The 25054-nt window shown below is 48.0% G+C and overlaps 1 protein-coding gene across 8 annotated transcripts in view; it reads right to left on the minus strand.

The window, feature by feature from the left end:
* The window catches only part of RAVER2 (ribonucleoprotein, PTB binding 2), a 371062-nt gene that overhangs the window by 133754 nt on the left and 212254 nt on the right, over positions 1 to 25054 (minus strand). For all 8 annotated transcript variants that reach the window (XM_069232507.1, XM_069232511.1, XM_069232510.1 and 5 more), the window contains exon 10: positions 21292 to 21385. In XM_069232507.1, coding sequence (XP_069088608.1) covers positions 21292 to 21385 — 94 coding nt within the window. The remainder of the gene's footprint in view (positions 1 to 21291; positions 21386 to 25054) is intronic.

The following is a 25054-nucleotide window of genomic DNA, read 5'->3' on the forward strand; positions in this document are numbered from 1 at the left end:
AGATAATGGAGAATTCTGGACCCAAACACTAGATGGCGGAATAATGCACAGCATGTGAATCCAGCAAAGATTTACACTGCAAAACCTAGTACTAAGGTGTAAGGAAATGCCTCCTTGGCATGGTTGCCCCCTGACTTTTTGCCTTTGCTGATGCTATGTTTTGAATTGAAAGTGTGCTGAGGCCTGCTAACCAGGCCCCAGCACCAGTGTTCTTTCCCTAACCTGTACTTTTGTATCCACAATTGGCACACCCTGGCATCCAGATAAGTCCCTTGTAACTGGTACCCCTGGTACCAAGGGCCCCGATGCCAGGGAAGGTCTCTAAGGGCTGCAGCATGTCTTATGCCACCCTGGAGACCCCTCACTCAGCACAGACACACTGCTTACCAGCTTGTGTGTGCTAGTGGGAACAAAATGAGTAAGTCGACATGGCACTCCCCTCAGGGTGCCATGCCAGCCTCTCACTGCCTATGCAGTATAGGTAAGACACCCCTCTAGCAGGCCTTACAGCCCTAAGGCAGGGTGCACTATACCATAGGTGAGGGCACCAGTGCATGAGCACTGTGCCCCTACAGTGTCTAAGCCAAACCTTAGACATTGTAAGTGCAGGGTAGCCATAAGAGTATATGGTCTGGGAGTCTGTCAAACACGAACTCCACAGCACCATAATGGCTACACTGAAAACTGGGAAGTTTGGTATCAAACTTCTCAGCACAATAAATGCACACTGTACATTTTATTGTGAAACACACCCCAGAGGGCACCTTAGAGGTGCCCCCTGAAACTGTATCCAACTATCTGTGTAGGCTGACTGGTTCCAGCAGCCTGCCACACTAGAGACATGTTGCTGGCCCCATGGGGAGAGTGCCTTTGTCACTCTGAGGCCAGTAACAAAGCCTGCACTGGGTGGAGATGCTAACACCTCCCCCAGGCAGGAGCTGTAACACCTGGCGGTGAGCCTCAAAGGCTCACCCCTTTGTTCCAGCACCGCAGGACACTCCAGCTAGTGGAGTTGCCCGCCCCCTCCGGCCACGGCCCCCACTTTTGGCGGCAAGGCCGGAGAAAATAATGAGAAAAACAAGGAGGAGTCACTGGCCAGTCAGGACAGCCCCTACGGTGTCCTGAGCTGAAGTGACTAACTTTTAGAAATCCTCCATCTTGCAGATGGAGGATTCCCCCAATAGGATTAGGGATGTGCCCCCCTCCCCTTGGGAGGAGGCACAAAGAGGGTGTACTCACCCTCAGGGCTAGTAGCCATTGGCTACTAACCCCCCAGACCTAAACACGCCCTTAAATTTAGTATTTAAGGGCTTCCCTGAACCTAGGAAAACAGATTCCTGAAACTACAAGAAGAAGAGGACTGCTGAGCTGAAAAACCCCTGCAGAGGAAGAACAGAAGACACCAACTGCTTTGGCCCCAGACTTACCGGCCTGTCTCCTGCCTTCCAAAAGAAACCTGCTCCAGCTACGCTTTCCAAGGGACCAGCGACCTCTGAATCCTCTGAGGACTGCCCTGCTTCAAGAAAGACAAGAAACTCCCGAGGACAGCGGCACTGCTCCAAAAGAACTGCAACTTTGTTTCAAGGAGCAGATTTAAAGACCCCTGCAACTCCCCGCAAGAAGCGTGAGACTTCCAACACTGCACCCGGCGACCCGACTCGACTGGTGGAGAACCAACACCTCAGGGAGGACCCTCCGGCAACTCCAAGACTGTGAGTAACCAAAGTTGTCCCCCCTGAACCCCCACAGCGACGCCTGCAGAGGGAATCCCGAGGCTCCCCCTGACCGCGACTGCCTGAACTCCCTTTCCCGACAGCTGGAAAAGACCCTGCTCCCGCAGCCCCCAGCACCTAAAGGAACGGAACTCCTGTGCAGGAGTGACCCCCAGGAGGCCCTCTCCCTTGCCCAGGTGGTGGCTACCCCGAGGAGCCCCCCCCTTGCCTGCATCACTGAAGAGACCCCTTGGTCTCTCATTGAAAACCATTGAAAACCCGACGCGTGTTTGCACACTGCACCCGGCCGCCCCCGCGCTGCTGAGGGTGTACTTTTTGTGCTGACTTGTGTCCCCCCCGGTGCCCTACAAAACCCCCCTGGTCTGTCCTCCGAAGACACGGGTACTTACCTGCTGTCAGACTGGAACCGGGGCACCCCCTTCTCTCCATTGAAGCCTATGTGTTTTGGGCACCTCTTTGACCTTTGCACCTGACCGGCCCTGAGCTGCTGGTGTGATAACTTTGGGGTTGCTCTGAACCCCCAACGGTGGGCTACCTTGGACCCAAAACTGAAACCTGTAAGTGACTTACTTACCTGTTAAAACTAACAATACTTTACCTCCCCCAGGAACTGTGAAAATTGCACTAAGTGTCCACTTTTAAAACAGCTATTTGTGTTTTATGTAAAAAGTATACATGCTAATGTAATGATTCAAAGTTCCTAAAGTACTTACCTGCAATACCTTTCAAATGAGATATTACATGTAGAATTCGAACCTGTGGTTCTTAAAATAAACTAAGAAAATATATTTTTCTATAACAAAACCTATTGGCTGGATTTGTCTCTGAGTGTGTGTTCCTCATTTATTGCCTGTGTGTATGTACAACAAATGCTTAACACTACTCCTTTGATAAGCGTACTGCTCGACCACACTACCACAAAATAGAGCATTAGTATTATCTCTTTTTGCCACTATCTTACCTCTAAGGGGAACCCTTGGACTCTGTGCATGCTATTCCTTACTTTGAAATAGCACATCAAAGGGGACACCAGATGGAGGTACCATCGACACCGGCCAAACAACAAAAATCTAAAAGAGAAGAATGACTACAAGATAATGGAGAATTCTGGACCCAACCACTAGATGGCGGAATAATGCACAGCATGTGAATCCAGCAAAGATTTACACTGCAAAACCTAGTACTAAGGAGTCTTGAAGTTCACAGAGCTGATCCAAGTGCAACCCCATCCAGAACATTTGCAATATTGCCAATGTTAAAGAAAACTTATTAGCTAGCGAGTAAACACTCGTAGAAGGTGCTAGCACTGTATCGTTTTCCTTATAAGTGATCTTCCAAATTGCTTCTCTTGCCAACCTAAAATGAAACATGCTTTTCTTTTAAAAATATTAGGTTGCAGAGTGTGACTTCCTTACAACTGCTGTAACTGACCATCAAGCCTCTACCACTTCTGGAATAAGCCTTAAAAGCTTGACATGGATACACCTCGATAGCAAGTGCCTAAAGGGAGCAACCTGGTTATCCAAAAAGAGAGCAATTAAACTGTGTGCACTTGGATTATAAAGTTAAATTAGAGTACCCACAAAGGATACTGCCCAGCAACATCTGACTGTTGCAAAAGCCCAGGAAAAGGCCTAACCAACAGGAATGCCTTTGGATGCATGTATTGTTATTTATGTAGCACAAATATAACTGGTAGCAACGGAGTACTATAAATTAACAGTGGATGCTGAGAGATCACTGTTTAAAATAATGGGGGGGGGGGAAATGGGGGGCTGCAGGTCTGAAATGCACAAATAAATTTCATATTTACAACTGCATATATTTTCAATTTTAGGCACAGTGAGACTACACCATTTACCCAGAACCATAATATTTTCATTCAATTGCTGTATCCGGGATTAGAACCAAGGTCCCCAGGTTTCAAAGTCTGCATCTTAGCCAACGAATCACACCTCCTTATGCTTGGTGTGGAACAACACTGACAAGTCTATTACCTCACAGTACGGAGTGTGGGTATTAACATTCAACAGGCAGAGTTAGGGAAAGCTAACAATTCTACAACTTCATGAGGTTTTGTGATCTTCATCTTTTGGTGACATTTCTAAAAAATAGTTTTTGAAGGAAACCTTTCATATCCTCCCACCAAAATTAGATTTTGTGATTTTGCATTCTAAAATTACATTTTTCTTAATTATTACTCTTTTATTTATTTAAATCAGTTTAAATTTGGAAAAGCCTCCTAAAACAGTTAGACATAAAGTTAACACTTCTAATAACCAATCGATCATTTAGAAAAATAATCAGAAAATAACCCACATTACAGAACTGTTTTAGTGGATAAGAAGGCATCTAGCAGCACATTCCATAATGGACCTTTGAGTCAAGAACATCTGTGCCAAGGTGTAGGAAGTTGGCTCTGTTTGTACTATTTCAAAGTAAGAAATAGCATGCACAGAGTCCAAGGGTTCCCCTTAGAGGTAAGATAGTGGCAAAAATAGATAATTCTAATGCTCTACTGTGTGGTAGTGTGGTCAAGCAGTAGGCTTATCAGAGGAGTAGTGTTAAGCATTTGTTGTACACCCACAGGCAATAAATGAGGAACACACACTCAGAGACAATTCCAGGCCAATAGGTTTTTGTATAGAAAAATATATTTTCTTCGTTTATTTTAAGAACCACAGGGCCAAGATTTACAAGTAATACTTTAAATGAAAGGTATTTCATGTAAGAACTTTAGGAACTTTGAATTAGCAAAATAGCATATACAGTTTTCACATAAATGACATATAGCTATTTTAAAAGTAGACAGTGCAATTTTCAACAGTTCCTGGGGGGAGTAAGAGTTTGTTAGTTTTTGCAGGTAAGTAAACCACCTACGGGGTTCAAGTTTGGGTCCAAGGTAGCCCACCGTTGGGGGTTCACAGAAAGTACACCCTCAGCGGCACGGGGGCGGCCGGGTGCAGTGTGCAAACACGCGTCGGGTTCGCAATAGAAATCAATGGGAGACCAAGGGGTCTCTTCAGCGATGCAGGCAGGCAAGGGGTGGGGGGTGGGGGGGGCTCCTCGGGGTAGCCACCACCTGGGCAAGGGAAAGGTCCACCTGGGGGTCGCTCCTGCACTGGAGGTCGGATCCTTCAGGTCCTGGGGGCTGCGGATGCAGAGTCTTTACCAGGGGTCGGGTCTTTGAAGCAGGCAGTCTCAGTCAAGGGAAGCCTCTGGATTCCCTCTGCAGGCGTCGCTGTGGTGGCCAACTCTGGCTACTCACGGTCTCGTAGTCACCGGGGAGTCCTCCCTGTGGTGTTTGTTCTCCACAAGTCGAGCCGGAGGCGTCGGGTGCAGAGTGCAAAGTCTCACGCTTATGGCGGGAAACGTGTGTTGTTTCAAAGTTGCTTCTTTGTTGCAAAGTTGTAGTCTTTGGTGAACAGAGCCGCTGTCCTCGGGAGTTCTTGGTCCTTCTAGATGCAGGGTAGTCCTCTGAGGCTTCAGAGGTTGCTGGACCCTGGGAACGCGTCGCTAGAGCAGTGTCTTTAGAAAGCGGAGGGGGGGGGGGGGTGTAAGGAAATGCCTCCTTGGCATGGTTACCCCCTGACTTTTTGCCTTTGCTGATGCTATGTTTTGAATTGAAAGTGTGCTGAGGCCTGCTAACCAGGCCCCAGCACCAGTGTTCTTTCCCTAACCCGTACTTTTGTATCCACAATTGGCACACCCTGGCATCCAGGTAAGTCCCTTGTAACTGGTACCTCTGGTACCAAGGGCCCTGATGCCAGGGAAGGTCCCTAAGGGCTGCAGCATGTCTTATGACACCCTGGAGACCCCTCACTCAGCACAGACACACTGCTTACCAGCTTGTGTGTGCTAGTGAGAACAAAATGAGTAAGTCGACATGGCACTCCCCTCAGGGTGCCATGCCAGCCTCTCACTGCCTATGCAGTATAGGTAAGACACCCCTCTAGCAGGCCTTACAGCCCTAAGACAGGGTGCACTATACCATACAGAGCCAACTTCCTACATTGGTGGATCAGCGGTGGGGTACAAGACTTTGCATTTACTGGACTACTCAGCCAATACCTGATCACACAACAAATTCCAAAAATTGTCATTAGAAATTGATTTTTGCAATTTGAAATTTTTCTAAATTCTTTAAAGTCCTGCTAGGGCCTTGTGTTAGTCCCTGTTAGCATTTCTTTTAGAGTTTAAAAGTTTGGTAAAAGTTTGAATTAGATTCTAGAACTAGTTTTAGTTTCTTAAAACGTATTCCAACTTTTAGAAGCATAATGTCTAATACAGATATGAATGTGGTGGAACTCGACACCACACCTTACCTCCATCTACAGATGAGAGAGCTAAGGTCACTCTGTAAACTGAAGAAAATAGCAATGGGCTCCAAACCTTCCAAACTACAGCTCCAGGAGTTGTTGGCAGAGTTTGAAAGAGCCAACCCCTCTGAGGATGGCAACACAGAGGATGAGTATAGTGACTTGGAGGGTGATTCCCCCCCACCAGTCCCATCTAGGGAGAACAGGACCTCTCAAGCCCTGACTCCACAAATAATAGTCAGAGATGCTGGTTCCCTCACATGAGGGACCAACCTCTCTGAAATCACTGAGGGTAACTCCAGTGAAGAGGACATCCAGTTAGCCAGGATGGCCAAATGATTGGCTTTGGAAAGACAGATCCTAGCCATAGAAAGGGAAAGACAAGAGATGGGCCTAGGACCCATCAATGGTGGCAGCAACATAAATAGGGTCAGAGATTCTCCTGACATGTTGAAAATCCCTACAGGGATTGTAACTAAATATGAAGAAGGTGATGACATCACCAAATGGTTCACAGCTTTTGAGAGGGCTTGTGTAACCAGAAAAGTGAACAAATCTCACTGGGGTGCTCTCCTTTGGGAAATGTTCACAGGAAAGTGTAGGGATAGACTCCTCACACTCTCTGGAAAAGATGCAGAATCTTATGACCTCATGAAGGGTACCCTGATTGAGGGCTTTGGATTCTCCACTGAGGAGTATAGAATTAGATTCAGGGGGGCTCAAAAATCCTCGAGCCAGACCTGGGTTGACTTTGTAGACTACTCAGTAAAAACACTAGATGGTTGGATTCAAGGCAGTGGTGTAAGTAATTATGATGGGCTGTACAATTTATTTGTGAAAGAACACCTGTTAAGTAATTGTTTCAATGATAAACTGCATCAGCATCTGGTAGACCTAGGACCAATTTCTCCCCAAGTATTGGGAAAGAAGGTGGACCATTGGGTCAAGACTAGGGTGTCTAAAACTTCCACAGGGGGTGACCAAAAGAAAGGGGTCACAAAACCTCCCCAGGGGAAAGGTGGTGAGACAGCCAAAAACAAAAATAGTAAAGAGTCTTCTACAGGCCCCCAAAAACCTGCACAGGAGGGTGGACCCAGAGCCTCTTCACAAAACAATTCTGGGTACAAGGGTAAAAACTTTGATCCCAAAAAGGCCTGGTGTCGTAGCTGTAGTCAGTCTGGACACCAAACTGGAGACAAGGCCTGTTCCAAGAAAAATACCACTTCAAACTCCACTCCAGCTAACACTGGAATGGCTAGTCTCCAAGTGGGATCAACAGTGTGCCCAGAGCAAATCAGGTGTCACACTGAAGCTACATTAGTCTCTGAGGGTGGGGTGGATTTAGCCACACTGGCTGCCTGGCCCCCTAACATGCAAAAATACAGGCAGCAGCTCTTAATTAATGGGACAAGTGTAGAGGGCCTGAGGGATACAGGTGCCAGTGTCACTATGGTGACAGAGAATGAAAATGTCACTTACCCAGTGTACATCTGTTCGTGGCATCAGTCGCAGTAGATTCGCATGTTCTGCAATAGCTCGCCATCTGGTGTTGGGCCGGAGTGTTACAAGTTGTTTTTCTTCGAAGAAGTCTTTCGAGTCACGGGACCGAGTGACTCCTCCTTTTGTCTCCATTGCGCATGGGCGTCGACTCCATCTTCGATTGTTTTTCCCCGCAGAGGGTGAGGTAGGAGTTGAATTGTAGTAATAGTGCCCATGCAATGGAGTGACTAAGTATGCACTTATTTAAGGTTGAGATGATACATATATAAATAATTGAAGGTAACTTCCAAACTGCTACAGGCTCCCGGGGAGGCGGGTGGGCACATGCGAATCTACTGCGACTGATGCCACGAACAGATGTACACTGGGTAAGTGACATTTTCAGTTCGATGGCATCTGTCGCTGTAGATACGCATGTTCTGCAATAGACTAGTAAGCAGTTATTTCCCCAAAAGCGGTGGATCAGCCTGTAGGAGTGGAAGTAGTCTGAAATAATGTCCTTAATACAGCTTGACCTACTGTGGCTTGTTGTGCGGATAACACGTCTACACAGTAGTGCTTGGTGAATGTGTGAGGCGTAGACCATGTGGCTGCCTTACATATTTCTTGCATTGGGATGTTTCCTAGAAAGGCCATGGTAGCACCTTTCTTTCTGGTTGAGTGTGCCCTTGGTGTAATGGGCAGCTGTCGTTTAGCTTTAAGGTAGCAGATTTGGATGCATTTAACTATCCATCTGGCTATACCTTGTTTTGAAATTGGGTTTCCTGCATGAGGTTTTTGAAATGCAATAAAGAGTTGTTTAGTCTTTCTGATGTTCTTTGTTCTGTCAATGTAATACATTAATGCTCTTTTGACATCTAATGTATGTAGTGCCCTTTCAGCTACGGTATCTGGCTGTGGAAAGAACACCGGAAGTTCCACTGTTTGATTTAGATGGAACGGTGAAATAACCTTTGGCAAAAATTTAGGATTGGTCCTTAGGACGACTTTATTTTTGTGTAGTTGTATAAAAGGTTCCTATATAGTAAACGCCTGAATCTCGCTTACTCTTCTCAGGGAAGTAATGGCGATGAGAAATGCCACCTTCCAGGTTAGGAACTGTATGTCGCAGGAGTGCATGGGTTCAAAAGGTGGACCCTTAAGTCTAGTTAGGACAACATTTAGGTTCCATGAAGGAACAGGTAGTGTTCTTGGTGGTATAATTCTCCTAAGGCCCTCCATGAATGCTTTAATGACTGGTATTTTATATAGGGAAGTTGAATAGGTAGTCTGCAGGTATGCAGATATTGCTGCAAGGTGAATCTTAATGGAAGAGAAAGCTAGGTTAGATTTTTGTAAGTGAAGCAAGTAACCCACTACATGTTCTGGAGTTGTGTGTAATGGTTGTATTTGATTAATATGGCAGTAGCAAACAAACCTCTTCCATTTACTTGCATAGCAGTGCCTGGTGGATGGCCTTCTTGCTTGTTTTATGACTTCCATACATTCTTGGGTAAGTTGTAAGTGCCCGAATTCTAGGATTTTAGGAGCCAGATTGCTAGATTCAGCGATGCTGGATCTGGGTGTCTGATCTTTTGGTTGTGCTGTGTCAACAGATCTGGCCTGTTGGGCAATTTGATGCAGGGTACCACTGATAGGTCTAGCAGCGTTGTGTACCAGGGTTGCCTTGCCCAAGTTGGTGCTATCAATATGAGTTTGAGTTTGCTTTGACTGAGTTTGTTTACCAGGTAAGGAAGGAGAGGGAGAGGAGGAAAAGCGTAAGCAAATATCCCTGACCAGTTCATCCATAGGGCATTGCCTTGGGATTGTTTGTGTGGGTATCTGGATGCGAAGTTTTGGCATTTTGCGTTCTCCCTTGTCGCAAACAAGTCTATCTGAGGTGTTCCCCAGAGTTTGAAATAAGTGTTCAGTATTTGGGGGTGAATTTCCCATTCGTGGACCTGTTGGTGATCTCGAGAGAGATTGTCTGCGAGTTGATTTTGTATCCCTGGTATAAACTGTGCAATTAGGCGAATTTGGTTGTGAATTGCCCAATGCCAAATTTTTTGTGCTAACATGCTTAACTGCGTGGAGTGCGTCCCTCCCTGCTTGTTTAGATAATACATTGTTGTCATGTTGTCTGTTTTGACGAGAATGTATTTGTGAACTATTATTGGTTGGAAAGCTTTTAGTGCTTGAAAAACTGCAAGAAGTTCTAGGTGATTGATATGCAGTTTTGTTTGATGTACGTTCCATTGTCCTTGTATGCTGTGTTGATCGAGGTGTGCTCCCCACCCTGTCATGGAAGCATCTGTTGTTATTACGTATTGTGGCACTGGGTCTTGGAAAGGCCGCCCCTTGTTTAAATTTATGTTGTTCCACCACAGAAGCGAGAGGTAAGTTTGGCGGTCTATTAACACCAGATCTAGAAGGTGACCCTGTGCTTGAGACCACTGTGATGCTAGGCATTGTTGTAAGGGCCTCATGTGCAGTCTTGCGTTTGGGACAATGGCTATGCATGATGACATCATGCCTAGGAGTTGTAATACCATCCTTGCTTGTATCTTTTGTGTTGGATACATGCGTTGTATGATGGTGTTGAAATTTTGAATTCTTTGTGGACTTGGAGTGGCTACTCCTTTTGATGTGTCTATTATGGCTCCCAGGTATTGTTGTACCTTGCGTGGCCGAATCTTGGATTTTGTGAAATTGACGGTGAACCCTAGTTTGAAGAGGGTTTGTATGATATGATTTGTGTGATTTGAGCACTCTATTAACGAATGGGCCTTGATTAGCCAGTCGTCTAGATATGGGAACACATGTATTTGCTGCCTTCTGATGTGTGCAGCGACTACCGCTAGACATTTGGTAAAGACTCTTGGTGCGGTTGTTAATCCGAAAGGCAGTACCTTGAATTGGTAATGTATTCCTTTGAATACAAACCTTAGGTATTTCCTGTGCGATGGGTGAATTGGTATATGGAAATAAGCATCCTTGAGGTCTAAAGTTGCCATGTAGTCGTGCAGCTTTAGCAATGGCAATACTTCTTGTAGTGTGACCATGTGGAAGTGGTCTGATTTGATGAAAGTGTTGACTACTCTGAGGTCTAGGATTGGTCTCAGTGTTTTGTCCTTCTTTGGTATCAGAAAGTACAGTGAGTAAACTCCTGTGTTTATTTGTGTGTTTGGCACTAATTCGATTGCATTCTTTTGCAATAGTGCCTGCACTTCTATCTCTAGGAGATTGGAATGGTGTGTTGTTAAATTTTGTGCTTTTGGTGGTATGTTTGGAGGGAACTGTAGAAATTCTATGCAGTAACCATGTTGGATAATTGCTAGAACCCAAGTGTCTGTAGTGATTTTCTCCCATGCTCTGTAATAATGACCTATTCGTCCCCCCACTGGTGTTGTGTGGAGGGGGTGAGTGACATGTGAGTCACTGTTTAGTAGTAGGGGTTTTGGGGCTTTGGAATCTTCCTCTATTTCTAGGGAATTGCCCTCCTCTATATTGTCCCCGAAAACCTCCTCTATACTGTCCTTGGTAACTGGACGGTGTGGCTTGTGAGGTGCTGGCTTGTGTGCTTTGACCCCGAAACCCCCCTCGAAAGGGCGTTTTACGGAATGAGCTGTAATTCCCTCTGCTCTGCGGGGAGTAGAGTGCGCCCATGGCTTTGGCAGTGTCCGTATCTTTTTTGAGTTTCTCAATCGCTGTGTCCACTTCTGGACCGAACAGTTCTTTTTCATTAAAAGGCATATTGAGAACTGCTTGTTGAATCTCTGGTTTAAATCCAGACGTTCGGAGCCATGCATGCCTTCTGATAGTTACAGATGTATTAATTGTCCGTGCAGCTGTATCTGCAGCGTCCATGGAGGAGCGGATCTGGTTGTTGGAGATGGCCTGTCCCTCCTCAACCACTTGTTTTGCCCTATTTTGGAAGTCTTTGGGCAGATGTTCAATGAGATGTTGCATCTCGTCCCAGTGGGCTCTGTCATAGCGCGCAAGTAGTGCCTGGGAGTTCGCGATGCGCCACTGGTTTGCAGCTTGTGCTGCGACTCTTTTACCAGCTGCATCAAACTTGCGGCTTTCTTTATCTGGGGGTGGTGCATCTCCAGATGTGTGAGAGTTGGCCCTTTTCCTAGCTGCTCCTACAACAACAGAGTCTGGTGGCAGCTGTGTTGTGATGAAAGCCGGGTCTGTAGGAGGCGGCTTATACTTTTTTTCCACCCTTGGTGTGATTGCCCTACTTTTGACCGGGTCCTTAAATATGTCTTTTGCGTGCCGGAGCATACCAGGGAGCATAGGCAGGCTTTGGTAGGAGCTGTGGGTGGAGGAGAGTGTGTTGAACAGGAAATCATCCTCGACCTGTTCTGAGTGGAGGCTTACGTTGTGAAATTGTGCTGCTCTAGCCACCACCTGAGAGTACGCGGTGCTGTCTTCTGGTGGAGATGGTTTTGTAGGGTATGCCTCTGGGCTGTTATCTGACACTGGGGCGTCGTATAGGTCCCATGCGTCCTGGTCTTGGTCACCCTGGCTCATGGTGGTGTGAGCTGGGGAGTGTGATGGCGTTTGTGCTGGTGAAACGTTAATCACGGGCGGAGGAGAGGGTGGTGGTGTAACTCTTTTCACCACTTTTGGTTGTGGTACTTGTTCCGCCTGGAACTCCAACCTTCTCTTTCTCCTAATGGGGGGAAGGGTGCTTATTTTTCCTGTCCCCTGCTGAATGAAGATACGCTTTTGCGTATGGTCCGCATCAGTTGCTTGTAGCTCTTCCTCAAACCTATGCTTCTGCATTTGGGAGGTTAGCGAGTGCTCTTCTGTATAAGAGCCTGAAGCTGGGTCGCTTGCAGTTTGTTTCGGCGTCGAAACTGTGTCTGCGTGTTTTTTCGGCTCCGAGGTGACTTTTTTCCTTTTCGGTGCCGAAACCTCTCGGCGTCGATCTGTTTCGGTGCCGCTGTCTCGGCGTCGAGCCGTGTCCACACCGGCATCTCGGTGTCGAGGCTTGTCTCCAGCACTTTCTCGGTCCCGAGAAGGCTGCGTGCCGGTGTCTCGACCGGAGTCGGACGATCTCGGCACTGTTTGGGCCTTTTTCGGTGCCGACGGTCGGTCACCGATTTTATGGGTTGAGCCATGGCCTGGTGGCAGTGGCGTCCCCTGGGCCTTGTAAATGTTTCTTTGTGTGGTTTTCGACGTCTTACTCACGGTTTGTGTATCGTCGAATCCTTCGGAGTCTGAGTCTTGGATCGAGAAGGTACCTTCCTCTTCCTGTTCCTCGAACTCCCGTTGGGCTGTCGGTGCGGACGCCATTTGAAGTCTTCTGGCTCGACGGTCTCGGAGTGTTTTTCGGGACCGGAACGCACGACAGGCCTCGCAGGTGTCTTCGCTGTGCTCAGGTGACAGGCACAGGTTGCAGACCAAGTGTTGGTCTGTGTAGGGGTATTTATTGTGGCATTTGGGGCAGAAACGGAACGGGGTCCGTTCCATCGGCGTTCCTCAGCACGCGGTCGGGCCGACCAGGCCCCGACGGAGGATCGAAAAACTACCCCGAAGGGCACCGGAGCTCTTCGATCTTCGATGCGGTGTTGAATCTAAGTACGCCGATCCCGAACGCAACAATACCGACGAAAATCTTCCGAAATTAACTATTTTTTCCGTTCCGAAACTCGGAGCGACAGGAACACGTCCGAACCCGATGGCGGAAAAAAAACAATCGAGGATGGAGTCGACGCCCATGCGCAATGGAGACAAAAGGAGGAGTCACTCGGTCCCGTGACTCGAAAGACTTCTTCGAAGAAAAACAACTTGTAACACTCCGGCCCAACACCAGATGGCGAGCTATTGCAGAACATGCGTATCTACAGCGACAGATGCCATCGAACACTGGTTTCCCCTGGCCAATACCTGACTGGACAAACCTATCCAGTCACCAATGCTGACAATCAAACTAAAGTACATCCCATGGCAATGGTAACTTTAGAGTGGGGAGGGGTCAATGGCCTGAAACAGGTGGTGGTCTCCTCGAATATCCCAGTAGACTGTTTGCTTGGAAATGACCTGGAGTCCTCAGCATGGGCTGAGGTAGAACTGAAAACCCATGCAGCCATGCTGGGTATCCCTGAACTGGTGTGTGTCAAGACAAGGGCACAGTGCAAGGCACAGGGTGAAAAAGTAGAGCTGGAGTCTGGAAGAAAGGCCCAGCCTACCAAGAGAAAAGGAAAGTCAGCTGGGACACCAGCTGCAACACAACAACAGAAAGAGAACCTCTCTTCTCAGGAAGAAGTTCTGCCCTCTGAGGGAACTGAGCCTATGGAGCTGGAACCTTATCAGGTTGAGCTCTTGGGCCCAGGGGGACCCTCAAGGGAAGAGTTGTGTAAGGGACAAGAAACCTGTCCCTCTCTTGAAGGCCTTAGGCAGCAAGCTGCTGAAGAGTCCAAAGGCAAGAAAAATGGAACACATAGGGTCTATTGGGAAGATGGACTCCTGTACACTGAGGCAAGAGATCCCAAACCTGGTGCCACTAGGAGAGTGGTAGTGCCTCAGGGTTTCAGAGAGTTTATTCTGACCTTAGCCCATGATATTCCCCTTGCTGGGCATTTGGGACAAACCAAGACGTGGGAGAGGTCAGTCAACCACTTCTACTGGCCCAATATGTCCCAGGAGGTTAAGGAGTTTTGCCTCTCCTGCCCCACCTGTCAAGCCAGTGGTAAGACAGGTGGGCCTCCAAAGGCCCCCCTCATTCCACTTCCAGTAGTGGGGGTCCCCTTTGAAAGAGTGGGTGTGGACATAGTGGGTCCACTGGAACCTCCCACAGCCTCAGGAACTATGTACATCCTAGTAGTAGTGGATCATGCTACTAGGTATCCTGAAGCTATTCCCCTTAGGTCGACTACTGCCCCTGCAGTAGCCAAGGCCCTCATTGGTATCTTTACCAGAGTGGGTTTCCCTAAGGAGGTGGTGTCTGACAGAGGTGCCAACTTCATGTCAGCATACCTAAAACACAGGTGGAATGAGTGTGGAGTGACTTATCAGTTCACTACACCATATCATCCACAAACTAATGGCCTTGTTGAGAGATTCAACAAGACATTAAAGGGCATGATCATGGGGCTCCCAGAAAAACCCAAAAGGAGATGGGATGTCCTCCTGCCATGTCTGCTTTTCGCTTACAGAGAGGTGCCTCAGAAGGGAGTAGGGTTCTCACCCTTTGAACTTCTGTTTGGCCACCCTGTAAGGGGACCACTTGCTCTTGTTAAAGAAGGCTGGGAGAGACCTCTTCATGAGCCTAAACAAGACATAGTGGACTATGTACTTGGCCTTCGCTCAAGAATGGCAGAGTACATGGAAAAGGCAAGTAAAAACCTTGAGGCCAGCCAACAGCTCCAGAAGTTTTGGTATGACCAAAAGGCTGCAATGGTTGAATTCCAACCAGGGCAGAAAGTTTGGGTTTTGGAGCCTGTGGCTCCCAGGGCACTTCAGGACAGATGGAGTGGCCCTTACCCAATCCTGGAAAAGAAGAGTCAGGTCACCTACCTGGTGGACCTAGGCACAAGCAGGAGCCCCAAGAGGGTGATCCATGTAAACCGCCTAAAACTCTTCCATGATAGGGCTGATGTAAATCTGTTGATGGTAACAGATGAGGACCAGGAAGCTGAGAGTAAGCCTCTCCCTGATCTCCTCTCATCAGACCCTAAAGATGGCTCAGTGGATGGAGTGATCTATTCAGACACCCTCTCTGGCCAACAGCAATCTGACTGTAGGAAGGTCCTGCAGCAGTTTGCTGAGCTCTTTTCCCTAACCCCTGGTCAGACACACCTGTGTACCCATGATGTGGACACAGGAGACAGCATGCCTGTCAAAAACAAAATATTCAGACAGTCTGATCAAGTTAAGGAAAGCATCAAGGTGGAAGTCCACAAGATGCTGGAATTGGGAGTAATTGAGCACTCTGACAGCCCCTGGGCTAGCCCAGTGGTCTTAGTCCCCAAACCTCACACCAAAGATGGAAAGAGAGAAATTAGGTTTTGTGTGGACTACAGAGGTCTTAATTCTGTCACCAAGACAGATGCCCATCCCATACCTAGAGCTGATTGACAAATTAGGTGCTGCCAAATTCTTAAGTACCTTTGACTTAACAGCAGGGTACTGGCAAATCAAAATGGCCCCTGGAGCAAAAGAAAAGACAGCATCCTCCACACCTGATGGGCATTATCAGTTCACGGTTATGCCCTTTGGTTTAAAGAATGCCCCTGCCACCTTCCAAAGGTTGGTGAATCAAGTCCTTGCTGGGTTGGAATCCTTTAGTGCAGCTTATCTTGATGATATTGCTGTCATTAGCTCCACCTGGCAGGATCACCTGGTCCACCTGAAGAAGGTTTTGAAGGCTCTGCAATCTGCAGGCCTCTCTATCAAGGCATCCAAATGCCAGATAGGGCAGGGAACTGTGGTTTACTTGGGACACCTTGTAGGTGGAGGCCAAGTTCAGCCACTCCAGCCTAAGATCCAGACTATTCTGGACTGGGTAGCTCCAAAAACCCAGACTCAAGTCAGGGCATTCCTTGGCTTGACTGGGTACTATAGGAGGTTTGTGAAGGGATATGGATCCATTGTGACAGCCCTCACAGAACTCACCTCCAAGAAAATGCCCAAGAAGGTAAACTGGACTGTGGAATGCCAACAGGCCTTTGACACCCTGAAACAAGCTATGTGCACAGCACATGTTCTAAAAGCTCCAGATTACTCCAAGCAATTCATTGTGCAAACAGATGCCTCTGAACATGGGATAGGGGCAGTTTTGTCCCAAACAAATGATGATGGCCTTGACCAGCCTGTTGCTTTCATTAGCAGGAGGTTACTCTCCAGGGAGCAGCGTTGGAGTGCCATTGAGAGGGAGGCCTTTGCTGTGGTTTGGTCCCTGAAGAAGCTGAGACCATACCTCTTTGGTACTCACTTTGTAGTTCAAACTGACCACAGACCTCTCAGATGGCTGATGCAAATGAAAGGTGAAAATCCAAAACTGTTGAGGTGGTCCATCTCCCTACAGGGAATGGACTTTATAGTGGAACACAGACCTGGGACTGCCCATGCCAATGCAGATGGCCTTTCCAGGTTTTTCCACTTAGAAAATGAAGACTCTCTTGGGAAAGGTTAGTCTCGTCCTCTTTCGTTTGGGGGGGGGTGGGGTTGTGTAAGGAAATGCCTCCTTGGCATGGTTACCCCCTGACTTTTTGCCTTTGCTGATGCTATGTTTTGAATTGAAAGTGTGCTGAGGCCTGCTAACCAGGCCCCAGCACCAGTGTTCTTTCCCTAACCTGTACTTTTGTATCCACAATTGGCACACCCTGGCATCCAGGTAAGTCCCTTGTAACTGGTACCTCTGGTACCAAGGGCCCTGATGCCAGGGAAGGTCCCTAAGGGCTGTAGCATGTCTTATGCCACCCTGGAGACCCCTCACTCAGCACAGACACACTGCTTACCAGCTTGTGTGTGCTAGTGAGAACAAAATGAGTAAGTCGACATGGCACTCCCCTCAGGGTGCCATGCCAGCCTCTCACTGCCTATGCAGTATAGGTAAGACACCCCTCTAGCAGGCCTTACAGCCCTAAGGCAGGGTGCACTATACCATAGGTGAGGGCACCAGTGCATGAGCACTGTGCCCCTACAGTGTCTAAGCCAAACCTTAGACATTGTAAGTGCAGGGTAGCCATAAGAGTATATGGTCTGGGAGTCTGTCAAACACGAACTCCACAGCGCCATAATGGCTACACTGAAAACTGGGAAGTTTGGTATCAAACTTCTCAGCACAATAAATGCACACTGATGCCAGTGTACATTTTATTGTGAAACACACCCCAGAGGGCACCTTAGAGGTGCCCCCTGAAACTGTATCCAACTATCTGTGTAGGCTGACTGGTTCCAGCAGCCTGCCACACTAGAGACATGTTGCTGGCCCCATGGGGAGAGTGCCTTTGTCACTCTGAGGCCAGTAACAAAGCCTGCACTGGGTGGAGATGCTAACACCTCTCCAGGCAGGAGCTGTAACACCTGGCGGTGAGCCTCAAAGGCTCACCCCTTTGTTCCAGCACCGCAGGACACTCCAGCTAGTGGAGTTGCCCGCCCCCTCCGGCCACGGCCCCCACTTTTGGCAGCAAGGCCGGAGGAAATAATGAGAATAACAAGGAGGAGTCACTGGCCAGTCAGGACAGCCCCTACGGTGTCCTGAGCTGAAGTGACTCTAACTTTTAGAAATCCTCCATCTTGCAGATGGAGGATTCCCCCAATAGGATTAGGGATGTGCCCCCCTCCCCTTGGGAGGAGGCACAAAGAGGGTGTACTCACCCTCAGGGCTAGTAGCCATTGGCTACTAACCCCCCAGATCTAAACACGCCCTTAAATTTAGTATTTAAGGGCTCCCCTGAACCTACGAATTTAGATTCCTGAAACTACAAGAAGAGGACTGCTGAGCTGAAAAACCCCTGCAGAGGAAGAACAGAAGACACCAACTGCTTTGGCCCCAGACTTACCGGCCTGTCTCCTGCCTTCCAAAGAAACCTGCTCCAACGACGCTTTCCAAGGGACCAGCGACCTCCGAATCCTCTGAGGACTGCCCTGCTTCAAGAAAGACAAGAAACTCCCGAGGACAGCGGCACTGCTCCAAAAGAACTGCAACTTTGTTTCAAGGAGCAGATTTAAAGACCCCTGCAATTTCCCGCAAGAAGCGTGAGACTTGCAACACTGCACCCGGCGACCCCGACTCGACTGGTGGAGAACCAACACCTCAGGGAGGACCCTCCGGCGACTCCAAGACTGTGAGTAACCAAAGTTGTCCCCCCTGAGCCCCCACAGCGACGCCTGCAGAGGGAATCCCGAGGCTCCCCCTGACCGCGACTGCCTGAACTCCCTTTCCCGACGGCTGGAAAAGACCCTGCACCCGCAGCCCCCAGCACCTAAAGGAACGGAACTCCTGTGCAGGAGTGACCCTGAGGAGGCCCTCTCCCTTGCCCAGGTGGTGGCTACCCCGAGGAGCCCCCCCTTGCCTGCCTGCATCGCTGAAGAGACCCCTTGGTCTCGAATTGAAAACCATTGAAAACCCGACGCGTGTTTGCACACTGCACCCGGCCGCCCCCGCGCTGCTGAGGGTGTACTTTTTGTGCTGACTTGTGTCCCCCCCGGTGCCCTACAAAACCCCCCTGGTCTGCCCTCCGAAGACACGGGTACTTACCTGCTGGCAGACTGGAACCGGGGCACCCCCTTCTCTCCATTGAAGCCTATGTGTTTTGGGTACCTCTTTGACCTTTGCACCTGACCGGCCCTGAGCTGCTGGTGTGATAACTTTGGGGTTGCTCTGAACCCCCAACGGTGAGCTACCTTGGACCCAAAACTGAAACCTGTAAGTGACTTACTTACCTGTGAAACCTAACAATACTTTACCTCCCCCAGGAACTGTGAAAATTGCACTAAGTGTCCACTTTTAAAACAGCTATTTGTGTTTTATGTAAAAAGTATACATGCTAATGTAATGATTCAAAGTTCCTAAAGTACTTACCTGCAATACCTTTCAAATGAGATATTACATGTAGAATTCGAACCTGTGGTTCTTAAAATAAACTAAGAAAAGATATTTTTCTATAACAAAACCTATTGGCTTGGAATTGTCTTTGAGTGTGTGTTCCTCATTTATTGCCTGTGTGTATGTACAACAAATGCTTAACACTACTCCTTTGATAAGCCTACTGCTCGACCACACTAGCACAAAATAGAGCATTAGTATGATCTCTTTTTGCCACTATCTTACCTTTAAGGGGAACCCTTGGACTCTGTGCATGCTATTCCTTACTTTGAAATAGCACATACAGAGCCAACTTCCTACAGGGGGAATGGGGGGGGGGGGGGGGGAGAGAGGCCGGTAGAGCTGGGGGCAAAGCAGTTGGTGTCACCGTCTTCTCTGCAGGTTTTCAGTTCAGCAGTCCTCTTCTTCTTAGGTTGCAGGAATGTGAGTTCCTAGGTTCTGGGTAGCCCCTAAATACTGAATTTAGGGGTGTGTTTAGGTCTGGGGGGTTAGTAGCCAATGGCTACTAGCCCTGAGGGTGGCTACACCCTCTTTGTGCCTCCTCCCTGAGGGGGGGGGGGGCACATCCCTAATCCTGCTAGGGGAATCCTCCATCTGCAAGATGGAGGATTTCTAAAAGTCAGAGTCACCTCAGCTCAGGACACCTTAGGGACTGTCCTGACTGGCCAGCTACTCCTCCTTGTTTTTCACATCATCTCCTCTGGCCTTGCCGCCAAAAGTGGGGCCGTGGCCGGAGGGGGCGGGCAACTCTACTAGATGGAGTGCCCTGGGGTGCTGTAACAAAGGGGGTGAGCCTTTGAGGCTCACCGCCAGGTGTTACAGTTCCTGCTGGGGGAGGTGAGAAGCATCTCCACCCAGTACAGGCTTTGTTACTAGCCACAGAGTGACAAAGGCACTCTCCCCATGTGGCCAGCAACATGTCTGGTGTGTGGCAGGCTGCTAAAACCAGTCAGCCTACACAGGTAGTCGGTTAAGGTTTCCGGGGGCACCTCTAAGGTGCCCGCTGGGGTGTATGTTTGATACCAAACTTCACAGTTTTCAGTGTAGCCATTATGGTGCTGTGGAGTTCGTGCATGACAGACTCCCAGACCATATACTCTTATGGCTACCCTGCACTTACAATGTCTAAGGTTTGGCTTAGACACTGTAGGGCAGTGGTCTTCAAACTTTTTAATGCAGCGCCGCCCCCCCCCCCCCCCCCCCCCCCCCCCGGTTGAAAAATAATAATCATGGGGCCCCCCTCAGAATTTTTCACAATTATTTTAGAAAGATGGCAATGTTTAAATAGGTTTAAACCTATTTAAACATTGCAGTTAGGTACCGTTACCTTTTTAAAACTGCAATAACATACTTCTGCTTGAAACAAAGGCATGTTATCTGTATATTATTTCTTTTGGCAAGAGTCTGGCGCCCCCCCCCAGTTTGAAGACCTCTGCTGTAGGGGCATAGTGCTCATGCACTTATGCCCTCACCTATGGTATAGTGCACCCTGCCTTAGGGCTCTAAGGCCTGCTAGAAGGGTGACTTATCAGTACCTGTAGGCAGTGTGAGGTTGGCATGGCACCCTGAGGGGAGTGCCATGTCGACTTAGTCATTTTATCCCCACTAGCACAGACAAGCTGGCAAGCAGTGTGTCTGTGCTGAGTGAGGGGTCCCCAGGGTGGCATAAGGCATGCTGCAGTTCTTAGAGACCTTCCCTGGCATCAGGGCCCTTGGTACCAGGGGTACCAGTTACAAGGGACTTACCTGGATGCCAGGGTGTGCCAAATGTGGAAACAAAAGTACAGGTTAGGGAAAGAACACTGGTGCTGGGCCCTGGTTAGCAGGCCTCAGCACCCTTTCAAATCATAACTTAGCATCAACAAAGGCAAAAAGTCAGGGGGTAACCATGCCAAGGAGGCATTTCCTTACACAAGGTCAGTCTGTCACTCAACCACGTCAGAGTGGACTTGCCTGCAAGAGCGATATTCCCTTTAGATACCCAATTTGACTGTGCAGCACTCAACCTTATCCCTATCAACATCTGAAGAGCAGCAGGAAAAACTACTCTTAGGAGACCTACATAACATGATTACTACTGACCAAAACCTATAATCAACCTGGGGTATTACTTTAGAGTATACAATATGAAAAACATAACTAATGTGTCACAACGATAACCCCAACAATGAATGAAATGTGCAATATCAATGCTTACTTGATAGACTTGAGTTGGTTAGCACACTTGACAAGTTCAGGAATGGATTGGTACTAAGTCTGAAATCTCTTGGTGGCTCTCCAAGTAGTGAACCCTGTAAAAGTATAACATTCTTTGATCACACTTACATACAAAACTAAAATGATACAAAAGGCTGTAGCTAGTTTGTGTATGATTAGTAGCTGCATCATTTAATTAGATGTATTTGCATTCCCAAATCAATCATGCAAGAGCAAGGAGTAAAAGTTATTTTCGTGCTTTTTCTCTCACGCATGCCACATCAAGTTACACAGCAGTGCAACTTATGAAGGCAATTGTGAGGAAAGACCTAATCCATGTCCCGTTTCTCTCAACATACTGAAAAACATTTTTTTATTTGTTTTGTATAACACCCCAGAAAAAAACAATCTTAAACTTGGGCATGGAAAGGCAGTGGTGTGGCAAGGTTGATAGTTTTCAAGTTTTATTTATTTCATGAATTGGAACTCATATGAGGTCCACATGCACAACAAATACATAAAAAAAACTAAAACATTAAACATACAATGCCTGAATAAAACTAAATAATATTGAATTTTGCAATCACAGTAATACCCCTCGGACAATACATATCACAATCTATCACAAGAAGCAATTAAAAAATATACAGATACAGCAAGTTAGAGAAAACTAACTTCTATGTGCAAAACATTAAAACTCAACCCCATTAGCTCTTTTACCAGAAGGACCATAAAGCGCATCAAACAGTGCAAGACTGTATCCGGAAGGAGACCACTCTTATAGGAATCCCTAACAGACAGTAGTATTTTCATCGGTAAGGACAATTTGTGAGCGTAAACGACCGTTCCAAGATAAGAAATGATCAGTAAAACCAATACAACCAACCCACAGGACATCAAGGATGCATTATAGAGCATTATCATGCTCTGGCCTTACAATAGGAGAACCCCCCTCTCACATAGTACACAAAATAAGTCTGATAATAATCCTTGAAGCTGCCTTGGTAGTTTACTTATAGTCATCTTGATTACCACCAATACAAGAAGACTCAAAAGAGATTTAAAAATGACTGGAAAATTTAAAAATCCTAAAACAGAAAAATTAATTTGAAGGATTGTATACAACTTCCAAGCCCTCTCAGGCAGAGCGAATATTAAAATACAAGTAGAGGGGATGCAACCATGTTTTCCTAAGTGTGGCTAGAACCGGACAGACAAATGGAGCAGCAGAGAGAAGACTGTCCTTGCAGAAGTAGAGTGCTGGGAGCCAAGGCTACATGGAGACTGAAGATCCCTCTGAGCAGGAGTCAACAAGCCTTGGTTGCTGCAACAGTTGCAGTGCACAAGGATTCTGTCCTGAAGGAAGAGGCGAGGGATCACCATCTCTCAAGTTGGACAGAAGGCACAGAGGATCCCTCAGAACCACCACCTATGTTGGAAAAGTTTCGCAGGTCCACAGGACAGAAGGTCTCAGCAGCCAAACAGCATTACCTTTGGTGCCTGGACTCCTTTACTCAGAGGGAGATTCCTTCTTTCTTCTTTGGTGCAGCTGAAATCTTGCTGGCCCCAGAGCATGCACAGCCATGGAAATGTTGCAAAGTGCTGACAGGAGCTGCAGAAACAAACTGCAAGGAGCAGTTGTCTCTGTGTTGCAGTCTTGTTCGGTTCCTCTGGAGTCCAGCAGCAGTTCGGGTGGCCAGGAGCAGAAGAGGTCACTGCAGAGTAGTCCTGGTGGAGTCTTGCACACCGAATCTGGGGACCCAACCGTAAGGGAGTTCCTAAATAGCCCAAAAAAGTGCATTGGTCACTTAGCAAGGTGACCACCTACCAGAGGGGGTCACTGATGTCATCTGCCTAACCTGACCACTCAGATGCTCCAAGGGGCCTCTGCCCATCTTGGTTTCAAGATGGCAGAATCAAGTGCCCCCCCCCAAAGGAGCTCTGGGCACCACCATTGGGGTGGTGATGGACAGTGGAGTGGTCACTCCCCTTTCCTCTGTGCAGTTTTGTGGGTGACCAGGGGCCGAGGGTCCCTGTTGCAAATCAGATCATGCAAGGAGGGCACCAAATGTGCCCTTCAAAGAAAGCCGCTGGCGAAGGAAGCTACACTTCCCTAGCCTTGTAACACCGGTTTCCAAGTGAGAGGAGGTTGCACCCCTCTCTCCCATAGGAAACCCTTTGTTCAGCCCTCCCTGCTTGAGCTGGTCAAGGCAGCAGAAGGACAGAATCCAGTCTGAGAAGCTGCAGCAGCGTGGGTTGCTCGCAGAGCCTGGAAGACTGGTAGGAGCAATACTGGCGGGTCCTCTGAGGAACTCCCAGAGTGCATGGAATCATGCCACCAATACTGGCATACTGGGTGTATGATTCCGATTCCGATATGTTTGATACCAAACATGCCTTGGTTTGGAGTTACCATTATGTAGCTGGACCAAAGGTAGTGACCTATGGCCAGTACACAACTAAAATGGCTTCCTCGCAGTTACGAATTCCAGGGAAAGGGAACTAGTGTTCATAGGGCCACCACTGCAGGCGTGCCCACACATACGGGGACCTGCACCCTGCCTTTATGGATGGAAGGGCCTACGATAGGGGTGACTTACAGTAACCTGGTGTAGTGGCAAGCAGTGAGGGGGTGAGAGCATCTTGTCACGCAGGCTGCAAATGACAGGCCTGCAGGCACAGTTTGCATGGGCTCCCATGGATGGCATAATTCATTCTGCAGCCCATGGGGGACCCCTGGTGTAACAATGCCCTGGGTACCAAAGTACCATACACCAGGGACTTACAAGGGTACACCAGCATGCCAATTGTGGGGTGTAAAGGGTACCAAGGCATCCAAATTCAGAGAAGAAAGCACAATCAGTAAGGTCCTAGTTAGCAGAATCCTACTGAAAACAGTGTAATTACACTGACAATAGGCAAAATGTGGAGCTAACCATGCCAAAAAGAGGAACTTTCTTACACTAGGTGTTTCTGACCTTATGCACCCAAAGCAGAAACTTTAAACAGTATATGACTTGTAAGAAGATAAGACACATTTTAGGGCCCACATGAGCTAAACTGAGGACATGCTGTGTCAAGGCAGGCTCCAGAAAGCATCGACCTATAAATGAAGCATTGGCAAAGCCTATGCAAAAGCTATTGGCTTTGTCAATGTGTTTTAGACATGTTCACCAGCGTGGCTACTGTGCAGCATAGCTAAACGTTAGTGGCATAGAGGAGAGTGGTGTGGGGTAGAGTGGAATGGCAAAGAGTGGAGTAGAGTGTTGAAGAGTGGAGTGGCAGAGTGTGAAACTGCGTAGAGTAGCATACACCGGAGTGGCACAGAGTACAGTGAACTGGTGTAGAGTGCACTGGCTTAGAGTGCTGCTGAGTATGTTGGTGTAGTGTACAGAATCACTGAGTGCAGTGCCACTGAATTCAGCGGCGTACAATGCAGTGCCACAGAGTGGTGTGGCGCAGACTAGAGTGGTAGGTGCCGAGTAGAGTGACTAGAGAGCCATAGAGTGCAGTGGCACAGAGTGGTGCAGAGTAGAGTAGCATAGAGTGGTGCTGAGTAAATTGCCAAAGAGTACAGTGGCATAGAGTGCAGTGGTTAAGAGTAGAGTGGAGTACTGTGTAGTGGCATAGAGTGGCGTGGCACAGAGTGGAGTAGAGTGGCGGAGAGTGCAGTGGTAGACTGAAGCGGCATTGAGTGGAGTGGTGCAGGGTATAGAGCAGTGGCAGAGGGTAATGGTGTAGAGTGCAGTGATGCAGAGTAGATT

Source organism: Pleurodeles waltl, chromosome 4_2 (genome assembly GCF_031143425.1).
Source record: "Pleurodeles waltl isolate 20211129_DDA chromosome 4_2, aPleWal1.hap1.20221129, whole genome shotgun sequence".
NCBI classification, from domain to species: domain Eukaryota; kingdom Metazoa; phylum Chordata; class Amphibia; order Caudata; family Salamandridae; genus Pleurodeles; species Pleurodeles waltl.